Genomic DNA, 19,350 nt, shown 5'->3' on the forward strand with positions numbered 1-19,350 from the left:
GACCCCATCTGCATGGGCACAAAGACCCAGGAGAGGCAAAGTGAATCATAACATGAGGGTCGGGCGACTTAATGACTTGAGTGCCTCCCTTGGTTGAATCACCAACCTTGGGCTGGGTAGACACCTCCGGGGTCAGAACTTACAAGACATGATTAGGCATTCAGAAGTGGCCAATGAAGGAGAGCCTGGATACCTTGTAATAGGACATGGATGAATGTAACCCTGTGGATAGGCCACAAATAAAGGCCTGCTGTAAAGTTCAAGCCCAGGTGCAAATGAGTCTGTGGGACCCTGACCCAGCTTGCTGTAACCACCTGTATTGCAACTGGCCAAGGAGTTGCCTGCCCCGTCCAACAGAGACATCTGGCCTATATTAAGAATTTCTTTTTAGCAAGACAGGAAGAGAACAGCGATGACACCAGGGATGAAATAACCGAAAATTAAGGAAATAGAGCATTTTGTCAATCTCTCACAAAATATTCCTTTCAATTTCCAGTCCCCTACAATTGCGGTGTATTTACTGCAGTTTACAAAAAAAATAAAAAATTACAAGATATGAGAAACATTTCAGGGCAATTGATCCTATTCAGGATGAGCCAACTAAATTATGTGGATTTACAGAAGATTCAGAGAAAGGATTTATTCATCCCCCTCCCCGACTTCTCCAAATAAATTTGAAAAGAGTGTTAAAACAGGTATATTGCAAAGGTATCATTTTAAACCACACTCTTGAAAACAGTCCAGGCGCAGCAATTGGGCTGAATGGCAGTAATAGAATTGTTCTGAAGTGCACCTTATGTGGAGACCTTTAATTGGAAGTGATCTCAAACGTAGACAAAGGACTATAATGTCCTGGCAGACATTATGTACTTGGACTTTCAAAAGGCTTTTGACAAGCCACCTCACCCAACTCTCCCGCGAAAGCTTAGCAGTCCTGGGATAAGAGGACAGATCCTCTTACGGATTCAAAACTGGTTAATTGACAGGAAGCAAAGAGTAGGAATCAATGAAGTTCTCACAATGGAGGGAAGTAAGCCGTGGGGTCCCACAAGGATCGGTATCGGGGGCGGTACTATTTAATTTCTTCATAAATGAGCTGGAAGTAGGAGTAAGCAGCGTAGTGGCCAAGTCTGCAGAAGACACAAAATTATTCGGGGTGGTGAAAACCAGGGCTGACTGTGAAGAGCTCCAAAGAGGACCTCCACAAAGTGGGAGAGTGTCAGACAGGGTAGTAACTCTCGGACGCAATAAGTCCTTTAATTGGCTTTATTGTAGAAAGTCAGCAAAGTTGCAAACAAGTCAAACGCTTTGACAGAACTGGCAAATAGTTCGAAGTTGGAAACGACCTTTGGTCCAGCCCTCATACATACGTCAGCGTTAGATAGTAACTAGGCAGGTTAATACAGTTCAATTAGATCAGTGAGAATGTTTTATCAGTTGTTACTCTACTGAGGCCATGGGAAACAAGAATAGCAAAAGTCTCCCATAGCCTTCACGGGGGAGGTACCACATCTAGAGATGTGAAGGCCCGGGAAAAAAACGGAAAAAATCGGGGGGGAAACGGTTTTTTTCCGGAAGCCTTTTCTGTTTTTTTTCTAAAAAATTGGAAAAATTTAAAAAAGAAAATAAATTGATTATGGAACGTTTTATTTTAATATGATGAATAAAATATTTTAAGACAAGGTGTTCAAATATTTTCCAAATCATTTCTAAAAATATATATATATATGGTATCAGACTGATCTAATTTCCTAGGTTACAAACTGAACTCTCCAATGCAAGAACAAGATGCATTTCTTCCTTTAGGAGGTGCTATTGTCAGAAGAAAATAAAAAGGTTTCAGTTTTGTTTTTGCATGTGGATGGGTATTCTGTTTGTAATAATTCTTGGGATGCACTATATTTTTAATATGCTAGTTGTGATAATTTCATGCCAAGTAAAAATGTCCATAGTCATATTTTATGTTCCTAAAGTAACAGAATGACTTTCAATCTAGAAAAGACAAAAAAAGATGCTAATGTAGCATATTTTTCAATTTTTCCGAAAATTTCCGTTTTTTCCCAAAAAACCCTGGGGGGTTTTTCCGAGCTTCAAAATTCCCGGAAGTTTTACATCTCTAACCACATCACAGTGTTCCAAAAGCGCAGCTATCAACATTCACACAGGCCTGCCTCAGTCTCTCCTTCTCAGGAATGTCAGAGGAGGATCCTTGTTGACAGATTGAGACTCAGCTAGCAAGTGCTACTTGGGGCTTGGGAACTACAAGCGGGGCAGAAGGCCTAAGCGGCTGTGATAACACTCAGCAGAGTCAAGCTATGTACATCAGAGACTCAGACATGCTTGTATAGGGACCCAGTGACCAGGCAAGGTTCCGATTCTGACAGAGAGTGGGCGGCAACGTGGCAAATGAAGTTCAGTGTTGATTAGTGTAAAGTGATCGACATTGGGACAGAAGTAGAGGCTAATGGGGTCTGAACTTGCGGAGGCCGAAAGGAGAAAAGGTCTCGGAGTTATCGTAGATAACTCAACGGAAGTGTCGACCCAGTGGGCTGCAGAGGAGAACAAGGCAAACTCTACGGTAGGGATTAGTAGGAAAGGGATTGAGAATAGAACAGCCGATATTGTAATGCCCCTGTAGAGATCTATGGCGTGGCCTCATTTGGAATACTGTCTACTGTTCCGGACACCGTATCTCAGGGGTCATTTTGTAGAAAAAGAGGTGCAGGAGCTCATTAGCATAACTTATTAGCACAACGTATTTGCATATGCCACACCCCCTGACATCACCAGAAGTGTGTCAGAAGCCAACACCCACCACTCAGGCTCCACTGGACTGTTGTGGATTGCTAGCTACTGCGGGGGAGGAACGTGCAGATCTGTCCCCACAGAGGAGGGAGAGCTTGTACCTGAACAAAACTTGGTCTTAAAGGTGCCACTGGACTCTTTTGGCTTGCTAGCTGGGGGGGGGGGAATGCACAGATTTGCCCTTACAAAGGGGGGAGAGCTTGGACCTGACTGGGAGAGCTTGTACCTGACGTTGGGCCGGGGGGGGGGGGGGCTCTGCAACTTACCTGGCTGCTTCTTTCTCCTCATGGCCCAACTGGGGGCTGCTGGGAGCAGGGGGTGGGGCTTGTTGCATGTGCCCGCCCCCTGGGCTCCTTACTGCCGGAGCTCTGCTCCTGTGCGCTCCCACAGAAAATGACCCCTGCCGTATCTCAAAAAGGGCATTGCAGAGCTGGAAAAAGTACAGAGGATTAATTAGGGGGTTAGAGTGCCTTCCCTAGGAGGAAAGCCTGGAGAGTCCAGGATGTTTCAGTTTAGAGAAGAGATTACTAAAGGGGGCTACGCGATAGAGTTTTATGAAATTATGCGTGGGCTGGAGAGAGTTGACAAACAGATTTTTTCCCCCTCTCCCACAATACTAGAACTTGAGGGCATCCAATGGAGCTGATGGACATTAGATTCCGGACAGACAAAAAGAAATACTTCTCTACCCAAGTGATTAAAATGTGGAATTTGCTGCCAGAGGACTGGGTAGATTCATGGAGGATAGGTCTATCAATGGCTACTGGCCATAATTACTAAAGGGAGCCTTTGCATTCAAACACTAAATCCCAGAGCCAGGAGACAACATCAGGGGAAGGCCTTGACCTCCATTCCCTGTTGTACCTCCAGAGGAACGGGTTGGCCACTGTGTGAGACAGGGTGCTGGACTAGATGGACCACTGGTCTCCTCCAGCAGGGCTCTTCTGGTGTTCTTATCAGGGGAAGCCCTCGGCCATGGTCCTGTTCTTGGCCCTCCAGAGGAAATGGTTGGCCACTGTGTGAGACGGGATGCTGGAGTAGATGGACTCTTCTGATGTTCTTAGGAAGGCCTTGGCCTTGATACCCTGTTGTTGGCCCTCCAGAGGAACTGGTTGGCCACTGTGTGAGACGGGATGCTGGAGTAGATGGACTCTTCTGATGTTCTTAGGAAGGCCTTGGCCTTGATACCCTGTTGTTGGCCCTCCAGAGGAACTGGTTGGCCACTGTGTGAGACGGGATGCTGGAGTAGATGGACTCTTCTGATGTTCTTAGGAAGGCCTTGGCCTTGATACCCTGTTGTTGGCCCTCCAGAGGAACTGGTTGGCCACTGTGTGAGACGGGATGCTGGACTAGGTGAACCACTGTTCTGATCCAGCAGGGCTCCTCTTATATTCTTTTGAAACAGATGTAGGTATGGGCTCGGGATTCACTATTAACTGGAATTGTTCTGAAATATACTTATTGTATTTGCTTGATTTATAGCATGCCTTTCTCCACAATGGGGCCCCAGAGCAGCTTACATCCTTCGCCTCTCCTCCATTTAATCCACACAACAATCCTGTGAGGCAGGTTAGGCTAAGAGCATGTGACTGGCCCAGGGTCACCCAGCAAGCAGAGTGGGGATCCTCGTCTGACATTTTAACCACTAAGCCACAGTGCCTTTCAAAGCAGTTGCCCTCAAGTTCACCAAAATTATAGCTGCTTATAATAAAAGTTGTGTTCTTCATTGATTCAACAGTGTGTAAGACTTTGTGTTTCATCAAGTTTCTTTGCAATCCTTGAATTTGTAAGTGACTTTAGGTCTCCCCCCCTTATGTAAAATAAATTGACATGCTAATGGTAATGTTTGTTTTATATAAAGGCAGAAGAGATAACTTTAACAATTGGGCAAGCGTTTGATCTGGCTTACAGGAAATTTCTGGAATCGGGCGGAAAGGACGTGGAGACGAGAAAACAGATTGCAGGGTTACAGAAAAGAGTAAGTTACAGAGGCATGTTTCTTGCTTGATATAATGCATCATTTAGGGTTTTTTAAGCAAAACAAAAGTGGCATCCAACATTATGGAAGGTTTATAAGCAGAACCAGACGTCAAAATATATTAAGCCAGTTACCCAGTAAATTATTTAAATGACTTCAGTTTACGTACAAGCGAACCATTTCAGTATTATGGTCAGACTGTGCATAAATTCTACATCCGCGTATCAAGTATAGAATTCAGCGAGTTGCACACAATTAACATCAGGAGGATTGTAGCCTTGGATTTTTGTCAGAAGCAGATTGTGAGACTAGCGCTTCAAAGATAAGCTTGAAAATGCTGGGAAATTTCTGTGGGAACGTTTCCAAACCAAGAGGTGGGAAGCAAGCTGGACTCGGCGGCAGCCCAAGCAAGACCTGAAAGCAGCTGGCCGGACGGAACGGGCTTCAGTTCTCTGGGTAGCGCTTGGTGCCAGCTACACCGTTACTGGGAGTAGAATGAATGAGGACAAAAGAGAGGAGCCAGTTCTCTGACCGCTCAAGTATTGTCAATCACAACCATATTTCGCTTCACTCAAATGTTACCGAATATTCCATGAAGCCAAGGATGTCCTTTTGGAGGAAATGTTACGATTGCAGGATATTCCATCATACCTATAGTAGGAAGTATTCTTTCTCAGTTTTCGGCAGTATTTGGCCAGTATTTTTAACTGGTCTGGTGCCCAGTTCTAGACAAGCTAAAGATCTATACTTACAGAGCACATTCTATGGCGCCAATAAAATTCCCCTTTTCTGGGCTCACAGCGGTATTTGGATTTTTTTGGGTCACACCCGATCTGCATTGTATTTGGATAAATGAAACAGTATATTTGGGACCAACATATGTGAAGGACCTCCTACTCCCTTATTTTTGGAGGTCTGGCTTCGGGTGCCCCCAACTTCTCAGATTGGGTAGCGGGCAACCCAGGAGAGTGCCTTCTTGGTGGTGGCACCAAAACTCTCTCCCCAGGGAGATGCATCTGTTCCCTTCTGTTGCCATCTTCTGCTAGTGGCTGAAGATGCTGTTGTTCCGATTGGTGTTCCCTCGGTGAGCCCTCCTTCCTCACCAATGTTTTAATTGTTGTTTTTATGTCGTTGTGCGTATGTTAGCTCTGTTTTTAATTACTTTAATGATGGTTGTTCTGGGGGCTTAATGATTTTAAAGTGTGACTTTATTGGTTTTTGGCCACATTGTTGGCCCATGTGAGGCCAGAAAGGCAGAATATGCATTTTGTAAAATAAATAAATACATGAAATATGTAGAATAAAACAAGTATGCATGTTGGGGTAGGCATAGTTCACGGAAACGTCTTTTCTTTTCTTTTTCTTTTTTTTAATAATTATTTTTATTAGTTTTTTCTCAAAAATAATAGTCAGTAGTTTAAAACTTACAGAACAGCATAGACAGCATACATAGTTTGCAAACCAATATGGTACTACCGTGTTTCCCTGAAAATAAGACACTGTTTTATATTTATTTTTTCTCAAGAAGACACACTAGGGCTTATACTACAAATGCATAGAAATCCTGCTAGGGCTTATTTTTGAGTTAGGTCTTATTTCGGGGAAACAGGGTAGTAATTTTACTTTGTTGTCAACAAGCTCAATGTAGTACCTGTAACCCTTGTGTTTATTTAAATATAAAAATGAGCTGATGCAATGAAGTAATAACTTGTGTCCCATTAAATTATATCAAAACAATGTCACAACTAGGCAGTATGGTCAAAGAGGTAAAGTTTAGTAGTCTAGTAATTTTAAGTATAAAGAGTTTTGAGGTTGAGAATCCGAAGCTGAGATATATTCCATGAATGGGGTCCATTTCTCCTTAAAATTGGATGATTTAGGGTTAATGTCTGATTGCTGCACAATGACCCAGGTGGTTATTTATTTTAGTAGATTCATTCAGGACATAAATAGTTGCTGGAATAACATCAGTTCGATAATCTGCGTGTCCTCTCGCCTGTTTATTTTCTAGATTCAGGAACTAGAAACAGAAAATATGGAGCTTAAAAATAAAGTACAAGATTTAGAGAACCAACTAAGGATAACCCAAGTAAATTCATCGCCCGTAAGTACCCTTGCTTTCCACCGGTAGGAACGCTTCCGCAAACGTAATTAATGTTCCCTTGCTTCCTAATAACTGGAATGGATTTTTTTTTCCTGGTTAATTGAACTAACACATGGTGATTTCAAAGCTAAGTAACTCTAAGGTTGTGGCAAACTGACACAAAGAGGAAGATTCAAAATCATATCACAAATCCGTTATCTTTATGCTTAAATTTTATCTTTCGTTTGCTGCTGCTGTTAAACATGAGCTCGTGCCCCTTTCCTATCCTAAATGTGGTTAAAGATGGGAAGAGCTTTGTTCTGAGCTTCGTGGGTGCCCAGATGGATCTGAATGCTATCCTACAGCTACACCAGGGGTCATTTCATAGAAAAATAGCTAGGTGAACTCATTAGCATAACTCATTAGCATATGCCACACCCCCTGACATCACCGGAAGTGTGTCATAAGGCCACACCTCCTGACATCACCGGAAATGTGTCATAAGGCCACACCCCCTGACATCACTGGACGTGTGTCATAAGGCCACACACCCCACCCCCAACGGTCCCGGCCGCTGCCGCCGGCCTTGCAGCTCCACTGCCGAGCCCCATGAGGGGCCCGGCGGTGGACCTGCAAGGCCGGCGGGAGTGCAAGGAAGCCCCGCGAAGGCCCTCCCTGGCCCCAGGCAGGCAGGGGTGGGGAGAGGCATGGAGGAAGCAACTTACCCTCCCTCTTCTCCTGCCTCCTCCTGGCTGAATGAGGGCCGGAAGCGGGACGGCCGGAAGCAGGGGGCGGGGCTTCGTCATGTGCCCCACCCCCCGTACCTCACCCGGGGGAACTGCGTTCCCCCGCGTTCCCCCTGAAATGACCTCTGAGCTACACCCTTCTAAGTCTATTGAACTCAAAAGCATAGAAGGGTGTTATCTCTACTTAAGAAGGCACTGAGAACTGGATGTAATTTAGGCCAGCACTTACCTGGAATCAGCTGTGGTGCCTCTTTTCAGTGTCAGAGCTTGTGGAATAAGAACAGGTTAAAGGCCTCTGAGATGAGAGAAGAGCATATTCATTCCATTAGTGAGTCAACTGAAGATTACCGCATGTTGGCATTCAGAGGGAAGGGCTTCACATTCAAGATGCATTGATACCTTTTTAAATCTGCCAGAGAATCAGCTTTGGATCTGGAAACACCCAACATTCCTCAGTGAAGAGTTTGTCACAAACATATGGTTACTTGTCTGCTTTTTATGTGCAATGCTTTCCTTTCTAATAACGTTTCTCCTAACGTGTCCACTAAGTGTATATGTATCAAGGTTCCGCATGAGTATCTGTGCAAGTCTAGTGGCCCTCTCGCTGTCAGAGAATCAGGCTATGACAAATGTAGGTTTTTCAGAGAATGCTTGTTTCTACAAGGTGCAGTGGATGCCGTGGAGTTTTAGAAAGCCATTTAAGCAACTGAAAATGTTTTCTGGTGAAAGTACCAAGATCACCCCATCTAGGCCAACACATTGAAGCTGTGGGTTTTCTGTAAGGTTTCTATAGCTACTAGGATATACACCTAGATAACTTCCAGAATCCCAGAGTATACATCTTTATCAAGTGGAATCTCATCCTGAAAGTTCTATGTCATTTCTATTATTATTATTATTCTTTCTATATTTTAAGCTAAAGCTTGTTTTTTTCTCCCTTCCTGATTTACAACAGCATTTTTAAATCAGTTTCTTTTAAAAATTGTGTGTATTAATATTGCCAAAGAAATTATTTGCCTTTTTTTTGGTCCCGTATACAGCTATACTTTGTCCAATTCTCAGTGGTGGTTGGTATTAAATCTGTGAAATCCTGTTCCTCATACAAAGGAAACAACAGGTTTTAAAGTATTTTAATGAAATAAAGGTATTGTATAAAGGTGAACAGAAAGGTTTCCCAATTAACAGTGATAATCGGGTTAATAAAGCCCATGATGGTCTACATTTCACAGATTTTTGCGGCCTCCTGAGTAATAACCAAATTGTGCCTCACGAAGCGTTCGGTCAAAAGTATTAACTTACGGCCCAAATTCTGATCCTGCCGAAATCTGTGTGGATAAAGAGGTCATTCATAAAGTATGTCATGCGTGAGGGAGGAGGGCATGAGTAGCAACATCGTGAACGATTGATTAACGGTGAGAGGGTAGAAGGTAATATCGACTGAAATGTGATGTCACAATCATGCATCTGCGTCTCTGGAGCATTTAGTTGCTTGACTAGGTAGGGGTAACAGGGACATTCCTAAACTATTTTCAGAGGGTGGTTACGTTGGCCTGCAGTAGAACAGCTAGATTTGAGTAGAAGCTTTCAAGAGGCAAAGCCCCCTTCATCAGATACAAGGAGGAATAGAGGAAGGAAGCATTGACTCTCGAAAGCTTATTCCCCGAAAATCGCGTTGGCCTCTAAGATGTTACCCCTACCAGCTTTGAGTTAAGAAGCTGAATCGCTGACTTCAGTTTCTGGGGGGGGAAATTACCTAAATGGCAAACCTCAGCGAGAGGTGAGGTATTAGCGAGAATTGTCCTACCTGTGTCTACAGGGATCTTTGCTTCTTAAATCAAAGCTGGTAGAGGTAACAAAGGTGCCACTGGATTCAAAACTAGCCGTTCCAAACTATTGCTCATTTTTTCTAAGTATTCCAATTGGCTAATCTTTTTCTCTTCTATGGCATCTGTCCTCCCTTCCATGTTCTGGGTATTTCCTGGCTTTTTTTGTCCCCCCCCCGCGTTTTCATCCATCACTCATCCACCCATCTCAGCAGCTTCTCTCTCTTACATGAGAATTACTTAAACATACACACCAATGTGCCAGTACATAACTTTCTCTCCTGCTTATTTACCTTTGCTTATATTCCGTTTCTCAACAACAGCAACTCCTCTCAAAGCAGCTTTCTTTTTTTCCCCAAAAAACAATTTATTAGGATATATTAAGAGGTCAAACATACATCATACTACCGTACTAATTGTTATACATCCTTTTCTCCTATTTCCCCACCCCTTTTGACTTCCCACAGTGCTCCAACCTCCAGCCTACATCTTAAATTCTCTTATTTTCCCACTTACTCGTTAATCACATTCTACAGGTAACATATCTTTCAACTATTATTCTTATACCTTTATCCTTCTTCTAATATCATTCTTTTTTCAATAGTTATCAAAGCAAATTAAGTTGTTCTTTACATCCCAATATTTCTCTAAATATTCTTTAAAGTCTTTCCAGTCTGCGAAAAATTCTTCTGCTTCCAGATTTTTAAGCTTTCTTGTCATTTTGTCCATTTCCACCATAAAAAGTAATTTCTTTATCCACTCCCCAATTTCGGGAGTTCTGTCTTGCTTCTAGCATTGAGCATATGTCATTCTAGCAGTTGTAATCATGTACCTCTCAAAGCAGCTTTCTCAATGTAACCTCTTGTTAGTTGCCTAGTAGAGAATTCTTTACCTAGAAGGCTTCAGAGGTTCTTATGTAGGTTCTCCAGATGCCAGAACATGTAAATGGAGGATGTAAGGTTTATAGGTTTCACGCAAGATAGAAAGACTCTTCTGTCAATAATTAACGTAACTGAAGGCAGGTTTGATTCCACCTCAGACACAGTGGTCTCTATCCAACTATCCCATGTACAGAATGCACAGTTTCCCCATGATCCTCCATGTTCCTACAGTGCTTTCCGACCCCCAGAAAGATCATTCGAAGGGTCACAGGATTCATGCAGACAAAGACCCATGCTGGCTGGGGGTGGGGGGGAGGCTGGAATGCTGAAGGACAAGGGGGTGAAATCACTCCTTTTTAGGGCCAAAATTCACATTACGTGTGACACAAGTAAGACATGGGTGCCTGCCCTTACTATTAGTCACATGTTCACACAGCTGCTAACCTTCAAAAACTCTGTTGTTCTTCACTGTTTCAAATATCACAAGGGAGAAGGACAGGCTTCAGGCTTCCCTCCAGTGCCATTTTCACCAGTGGAAATGGCCAGGGGGGAGCTGTGTGTCCCTTCCTTGGGCTCCGTGTGTCCATCCCAGGATGCTTCGATCTGAGGAGTCAGCAGACACCCCCCACTGGCCATTCTTACTGGCAAAAAAGGGGCAGGAAGGAAGTCTGAGGCCCCTCCTTACCCCTCGCAGTATTTGAAACCTAGCGGAGTAACAGAGACGTTTTGGAGAGCTAGAGCCTTCATTAACATGTAACTGACAGGTTGCGCACCCATGACCCAACTCGCGTCACTTTTTGGCCCTCGGTCTTCCACAGGAACAGCTTCACTGAGGACCAGAGTTGGTCTCATCCCCTTGTCCCTCATCAGACCAGTCCACTGGCCCCCATGACTGTGTTTGGAAAATTCCTGGAGATTTGGGGGAAAAGGCTAGGGAAAACTGGGTTTGGGGAGAAGAGGGGCTTCAGCAAGGCTGTGATCCCATAGAACGCACCCTCCAAAGCAGCCATTTTCTCCAGAGGAACTGACCTCTGTCATCTGGTGATCACTTGTAATTCTGGGAGATATCCAGGCCCCACCTGGAGCCTGCCAACCTTATGTAGGGTTGCCATCCCCCTGGTTGCGGTGGGCTTTCCCACAATTTTGAGGGCTCCAATCCACCACTGGCCAGCTGCCCAGCAGGGGAATCTCCACCACCAAACTGCCCCCTCCAGTGTCGGCTTTATCAGCACAATAACATCACCCGGTAGTGACGTCATCGGGTTGCTGACATTGGGGGCAACGCTCTAGTTTTTGAGCAAACTCTATGGTATTGAGGGCAAAAAACCATAGAGTTTTGCCCAAAAACTAGAGTGTCACCCCCTAACATCAGCAGTGTGATGACGTCACTTCTGAGTGACATCATTGTACCTTGTTCTTCCACAGTGCTTCCATGACCCCAAAAATTATCTTTCTGGATGTCAGAATGGCCTTCAGGAATTAAGAGGAATGCTAGAAAGTTTTTTTTGTCTTCTGTGCACAAATTATTGAGTACGGATTGCTATTTTTCATAAAATAAGGTATCAGATTTACAGATTTTAGTAATATGTGACCAGGATCATGATGTGTGACACACATTTGGGGAAGGGTCTCCATTAGAATAAGAAATTTTGAAAAGGGAGCTTAAAAGGGGGAGAGGTTAAAAGTATGAGATACTTTATGGACACTCAAAGGGCAAGATCTAATTCTAACCCAATCATAGATCCTGTGCAATGGCTTAAAATAAATCTAGAAGGAAAAAAACTAATAGAATAATATTTCATTACAAGGAGATTTTAATTAACAAGCAACTTGAGTTGTGATACAATAGTGGGACACAGTAAAGTTCTCAACCCTTTCCTGTACTTCTTTATATTTAGTTCTCGTGGCCCTTTCTTACCCGCCCAGGGAAATGCCGATGGCCACTTTGGGGTCAGGAACCAGTTTTCATCCAGGCCTGTTTGGCTGGAGATCCTGGACGTTTTTTGTCATCTTCTGGGCCTGGAACAGTGGTCACTGGGGGTGTGTGGGGAGGAGGTAGTTGTGAATTTCCTGCATTGTGCAGGGGGTTGGACTAGATGCCCTGGAGGTCCCTTCCAACTCTATGATTCTGTATCACTGAGCATAATACTCAGTAAATATAGTTTGAGAAGGTAGATGTGTTGGTCTCCAGTAGAAGAGCTAGATTCGAGTCCAGTAGCATCTTAGAGACCAACCAGATTTGGGGGATAGAAGCTTTTGAAAGCTGAAGCTCCCTTCATCAGTGGGAACTTTGGCTCTCCAAATCTTATGCCCCGAAAATCTTGTTGTTCATCAAATATGATGGAGGGACCTTTGACTCTCAAAAGTTTTTGATCCCAAAAACCATGTTGGTCTCTAAGGACTCCAATCTAATCTGCTCAGTGAAGGAGTTGGTATGGGGAGCAAGCGACTGCTTCTTGTAATATGGAAGGACCTGGGCGTTGGCCACGTTCTGTGTCTCGTTTCCTTTCTGTTTCTTCGGTAGCTATTCAATAAAAACCATGTTAACGTGCATGAGACTACGATTCTATTAGTACTTTCGCCCATGTCTTCCAGTGCCTCACACGGTTTTGATAGGAAAGGTTAAGGCACCAGAGTATCAGAAGGAGGAGATGTTGAGCTTTGGCTGGTTCAAGATTTGGCTTCTTCTGAGGTGGAAGAAATAATATCGGAACAAAAAGGCCAGTCCTGGGACTGCTTCGGTGCCATTTCTAGACTCTTTACTTGGGATAAGTAGGTCTGGGGGCATTTCTTGTAGCCCCTTCTATCACTTACAGTGCCAGAATTGGCCCTTTCAGCTCCATATTTCCATACAAGTGACCTTCTTCAACTCTGTCTGCCAAGGTGGGATTTGGACTTCCTGGTTCTTCTGCCCTTTAAGGAACTAAAATGATGTAACTGAGCTCTCAATATTCAGAATTCGTGTTACCAAGCATCTGCTTGATTCCAGCTTCACAGTTCCTTCTGATTATTCAGAGATATTGTTGTTATAGACTGAAGGTTACCTGCAAGGCTGAGCATATCTCCTTACAGGAAGAGGAGGTGGTTGTACTACCACACCTTGTAACGTGCAGTCTTCCCCCACGTGCAAATGTGTTAACCTTCTCTAAATGTGTTTGGGCTTCCCTCTCAATCCTCAGATGTTCCACCTGAAGACAAACCTCCAAAGTGTCTTTCAAATTATCTTCTAAGTTGATTTCAAATTTCAATGGTAACTCTTGTTCTGGGCTGTAAGGACTGCTGTTCCTGGTGTAACTGAATTTGTGATGTTATTATGTGTATACATTCTAGACTACGGATAAATCGTGCCAAGATTTTAAAAAAGCAAACTAGAACCTTAACCCAGTTCTTCTCCGAAATGTTTCAGTAACGGTGCATCCGCCACCAATGTGAAATATGAATTACTAGCATTATGCACAAGGCCGTTCATTTCCCCACTACTCATAAGTAACACTGACTCGGATATTCGTATTCCAGTTAAAGCTCTTGAAAGTTATTAAGCCACAAGCTTGAGTAAATTCAAAAATTTACCAAGATACAATGTTAAGAAAGCTCTGTGCTTTTCCAATTCCTATTAAAATAGGAAACAGTGAATTATTGGGGGGGGGTACTTTTCTTTGGTGAATTTTAATATAAGGATTTTATGCATAATTCTAGAAACATATCAAAACTTCGGCATTCTTTTAAGTATCTTTTCAATGGATTTTTGAGAGTACAATAAGCTGTATGTTATGGGCTGTGGCGTTGCATCTAGAGGACAGAGTAATTACACGGATTGTTTATGCAACACTAAACCACAGCAATTTAAATACTAGTTCCCTTGGTATGACCCTCCTTTTTCCCTCCCACTTCTGTTCTCAAATGCTAACCTTGCAATTCAAGGATATAGTTTCCATATTCATAAATCTCAGACTCCTCCACATCCATCTGTACATTTTATGAACCTGTATCTTTCTCACTTTACTCCTCCGACCTACAAGTCTTGAGTAGCGTCAATCAATTCCAAGTAGGAATAAAAGAGAGAAAGGAAAAGTTCAAGCCAGTGAGGACAGGCTTTACTAACCAATATCTAAACTAGTGAAGAGAAGGATTTATACCCCGCCCTTCACTCAGAGTCTCAGAGCGCCTTAAGATCTCCTTTCCCTTCCCCTCCCCGCAACAGACACCCTGGTAGGTAGGTTGGGCTGAGAGAGATCTCTGGAGAACTGCGCCTGGGAGAACAGCTCTGAGAGAACTTGTGACTGACCCAAGGTCACGTCAGCAGCTGCATGTGGAGGAGTGGTGAATCAAACCTGGTTCTCCCAGATTAGAGTCCGCGCTCTTAACCACCTCTGAACATCTCTTGCCTGGAGAGCCCTATTGGGTCGCCATAATTCAGCTGTGACTTGATGGCAAATCAATCAATAATAATAATAATAAGAGTTGGTTTTTATACCCCACTTTTCACTACCCGAAGGAGTCTCAGAGTGGCCTACAGTCGCCTTCTATTGCTCTCCCCACAACAGGCACCCTGTATGTATGTGTGTGCGTGTGTGTGTGTGTGTGTGTGTATAATAGCCAAGTTGCCCCCTCCGTGCGGATATCTAAATCTGTTGGGGGGCACTTGGGGGGCAGGGAGATTTTCCTGCACACTTGGAGCAGTCTCCAGGTATGCAGAAAAATCTAAAAAGTTGAAAAAATATATGGGGGATACTGGGATTTTGTGATCAAAGTCCCTGTGTTACTCTCCTTCTTGAGCACAGGTTTCCAGAAATTCAAAAAAACGCCACCTTCATGTTATCTCAGCTTTCGCTGTAAGCCAGGCTTTACCCTTCCCGCTGAGTAGGGCTGAGGGTGCTTGGTTCAGGTGGATTGTGGAACTGCTTGACTAGCCAACGCCTGGTTTGCACAAATGCCCTCTTTCTAGCTCTATCCATACTATGATTTATTTATTTTTAATAAAGGGAAGAAGCATCAGTGGAATCTGTTTTCCAAGCTGAGGGCAAGAGCAGAGCCTGTGTTCAAGAAGTGTTACTTTGCCTCCTCCGGATCAGCTTCAGTTGTCCTGGGTGATATTGTCACACGGCCAAATCTGCCTAGTTACGTGACAGCAGTTCTGTCCCTAGGAGGGGTAGCTTGCAGAAGACAAGGGGTGGTGAAGCTGACAGCACAGTTATGGCCAAGTAAAGATGAAGGATGAGCTCCGGACCATGGGCCGAGAGAGGATTTTCTTTTCTGCTGTGCCCTCCTGGTAAAAAAAACAGAGAAAAAGGCACCTGTGAGGGCCCGTTTCCACGTTATGGAACACACAGGGTGGGTTCTCACCTTGCATCCATCGGGGAAACCCACATTAAAATGTGTGGGTTTCCCTAATGGCAATGTGGATGTCTTCAGTGAGCCAAATAGCATTTCCTGGGACATTTTCAGATCAGGACTGCAGTGGGGATGAGGAGGCCTGAAGCTTCTTCTTTTTTGCATGTGTCGCAGACACTATCTGAATCGAGCACTGTCTGTGAGAAACTCACGGAACCAGAGGTCATTTCGGGGGGAATCGCGGGGGATCGCAGTTCCCCTGGGTGAGGTACGGGGGGCGGGGCACATGACGAAGCCCCGCCCCCCTGCTTCCAGCCGCCCCGCTTCTGGCCCTCATTCAGCCAGGAGGAGGCAGGAGAAGAGGGAGGGTAAGTTGCTTCCTCCCTGCCTCTCCCCACCCCTGCCTGCCTGGGGCCAGGGAGGGTCTTCGCGGGGCTTCCTTGCACTCCCGCTGGCCTTGCAGGTCCACCGCCGGGCCCCTCATGGGGCTCGGCAGTGGAGCTGCAAGGCTGGCGGCAGCGGCCGGGACTGTTGGGGGTGGGGTGTGTGGCCTTATGACACACGTCCGGTGATGTCATGGGGGGTGGCCTTATGACACACTTCCGGTGATGTCAGGGGGTGTGGTATATGCTAATGAGTTATGCTAATGAGTTCCCCTAGCTCTTTTTCTATGAAACGACCCCTGCACGGAACTCACATGTGACTGGTACACAGGACTCAAGGGGAGAACTCAAATCCCAGCTTGCATACTCCGTAATGCAGGGGTTGGTGCTTCTTCTCAGAAAGAGAATCTCCACAAATACTCCATCTCGTCTGTGTGCAGTAGATCCTCGATACAAGTGAATTGCCGTCTTACGTTTGTGACAGTTCCACCAGAATCCTAGATCTTCATGACCAATCTTAATATCGATAGCGTGGTTGAGGAGATTTACCTGGGAGATGAAATCAAAAGACTTTTGACCCCGTCTGCTACTTTCCTGAAAACCTCAACAGTTGGTCGTGTGTATTATACTAGAATTTTTTTTTGCCTTGAACCACACTCTCCCACATAGAGGCAACGTGTATAGATGTGAATAGTTCGGTGTGACAAGAGCGAAAGTAATCTGCTTTGCATTTTACAACTTGGAGAGGAGGCTGCAGTGATCAGCCGTCTCTTGTAAAGATGAAAGGTACTTTTCATGCTTCACGTTTTTATTTTTTTAGAAAAAGGGATCGTATGAATAATGGCTCCGTTAATAACTTCAGCACCAAAGTAGAGTTAACGCAAAACTCCAGCGTGTGCCGAGAGTTTCAGTACGTTTGGTATATCGCCTGAATTTAATGAGGGTGAATCGTCGCTGCCGTGAGGGCATAAATGAAGTACTTCAGAACCATCGATCCTCTTATCTTTGAGAAGGGGTTTCGAGGAGAGGCTTTCGAGGGAGTTCTGATTCATTTATTACTCTTCTGATCTCTCTCCTGTCAAACAGAAGGGCCAAATTGCCATCTTCTGAGGGGGCGGAAAAGGGCCAACTGTTTACACCTTTCCCTCCAGCGCCATTTTTTTTTACAATGCAGCTACAGTATACACTGTGTACTGTATACTGGATGGCCCAGGCTATACGATATTGTATTATTGTATCGTATGGCAATACTGTGCTCTGCTGAAAAATACTTAATTGTAAGACCCTATGTACCATTTTTAAAGCAATGACATAAGATGGTGTGCACCATCACAAAATGGCTACCGCAGGAGGCGGAGCCAACCATAAAGCCCACCTTGGCGGGGAGGGTGGGGTATAAATTAAATAAATACTAAATAAATAAAATGGCTGCTGTGGGAGGCGGAACCAATGGCAAAATGTCAGGGAGTGAAGGTTATGCCTAACTGTCACAGTAACTCTTCAACATTTCAGTCAGAATTATCAATAAATAAATTTATTAAATAATAAATAATAAATTAAATTAAATAAATTAACTTTATTAAATAATAGATTAAATAAATTAACTACATGTGTTTTTGTGTCTTGCGCAGCAGAGGGAGACAGAATAGTTTTCATTGGGCATTCAATAAAGTGATAACCTTGTCAGAAAATCCCGTAAAAGGGATGTTGACTCCCTAAACTCAGATTACAAATATTTGTTCATTTGGGTCAATTAGGAGTATGTGAATGCCCTGGACCTGGATAGCCCAGGCTAGCCTGATCTCATCAGATGTCGGAAGCTAAGCAGGGTTGTCCCTGGTTAGTACTTGGATGGGAGACCACCGAGGAAGTCCAGGGTCGCTACGCAGAGGCGGGCGATGGCAAAACCACCTCTGAACGTCTCTCATCTTGAAAACCGTACTTGGTTGCCGGAAGTCATCTGTGGCTTGACAGCACTTTTCACCACCAGTTGAGAGGGTGGTGCAGGGCTGCTCTGGGATCTCCTCATCGGAGCGAACCAATAATGCGAAAAAATTGCTTTGGGTTCTCCTTCCCCCCCCCCCCAATCTGATCTCAAGCTTGACAAGGAATTCAAATGGAGGGTCTGTCTTTGATCCTATGGATTCGCTGAGCAGGTTGGCTTGCACACCGTTTAAATACCAGCTGTTCAAGACTGTGCAACATATTGCAACTGAAATAAAAGATGAGCCCAGTAGAATGTTATGTTCTTTCTTTTTTTATATAATTCAGTTTTTATTCATTTTCAAACATATACCATCACAAGCTTGTAATATATGTTAACTACAGAGTCAACCATAATTCTTCTTTACAAACAAATACTACTAAATAATATACATACTTAACCTTTAGCTATAATTTTCATCCAGTTATACAGTTTTGACCAAGTCTCTTCAAACTCTTGCCCTTCTTTATTTTTTAAGATAAATGTCAATCTGTTCATTTCTACTACATTTAACAATTTATCAATTTTTAACATTTAATTTTATGTTCTTTCAATCAATACCTCCTGGCAGGCCCTGGCCCAAGGGATGCCCAACTTGTAGGGTTGCCAAGTCTTACCTGCTGCTGGAGCGGGGGGCTCCCAGCTTGTTCCTGGAGCAAGCGCGTGCCGCAACCCCGTCACCCGGAAGTGACACGACCACGCCGGGCACGCTGGGGGTGGGGCCACGACCATCCGAGGGAAAACCATAGAGTTTTCCCTCGGATGACCGTGGCACCGCCCCCAGCATGCCCGGCGTGGTTGCGTCACTTCCGAGTGACATGCACATCGCATAGTTTGGGGGTGGGGTTCCCCCTGGGGCCCAATCTGCTGGCGGCGGGGAATGGGCCTCTGGGGCGGGGGTTTCCCCGCCCCCCCGGGGGGACTTGGCAAGCCTACCAACTTGCCTCAACTATGGCCGGGGCTGCATATATGAGATCAGGGCCCTGCAGTTCTTCAGGGCCTGCAAGATGGAGCTCTTCCGCCAGGCCTTTAGTTGAGGCAGTGGGCATCAGTGTTCCCTCTAAGCTGAGTTAGTGTGAGCTAGCTCACAGTTTTTTAGCCTCCAGCTCATACATTTTTGTCTTAGCCCAGGAAGGAGGGCTCCAGAGCAAACTAATTTACGCGGTAGCCAAATCACTTGCTCACGCCTTTAATGCCAGTTTTGCTCACGGGGCTCCACAGCTTAGAGGGGAGCGTTGGTGGGCATCCATTTGATTAGCGCGCCCCCCCCCCAGTGACCACAGATCCTGGAAGCCAGATTGGGACCACATCATCTGCCATTGAGGCTCATTGTTGT

General features: G+C 44.6%; 1 protein-coding gene across 1 annotated transcript in view; it reads left to right on the forward strand.

The window, feature by feature from the left end:
* Nucleotides 1-19,350, forward strand: part of GULP1 (GULP, engulfment adaptor PTB domain containing 1) — a gene marked incomplete at its 5' end in the record, with an annotated part of 75,010 nt that overhangs the window by 22,173 nt on the left and 33,487 nt on the right. The window contains 2 exons of the mRNA XM_015411416.1: nucleotides 4,667-4,783; nucleotides 6,795-6,887. Of these exons, the coding sequence (XP_015266902.1) occupies nucleotides 4,667-4,783; nucleotides 6,795-6,887 (210 nt within the window). The remainder of the gene's footprint in view (nucleotides 1-4,666; nucleotides 4,784-6,794; nucleotides 6,888-19,350) is intronic.

The sequence above is a fragment of the Gekko japonicus genome, unplaced genomic scaffold (assembly GCF_001447785.1).
Source record: "Gekko japonicus isolate JY-2015 unplaced genomic scaffold, Gekko_japonicus_V1.1 scaffold3346, whole genome shotgun sequence".
NCBI classification, from domain to species: Eukaryota; Metazoa; Chordata; class Lepidosauria; order Squamata; family Gekkonidae; genus Gekko; species Gekko japonicus.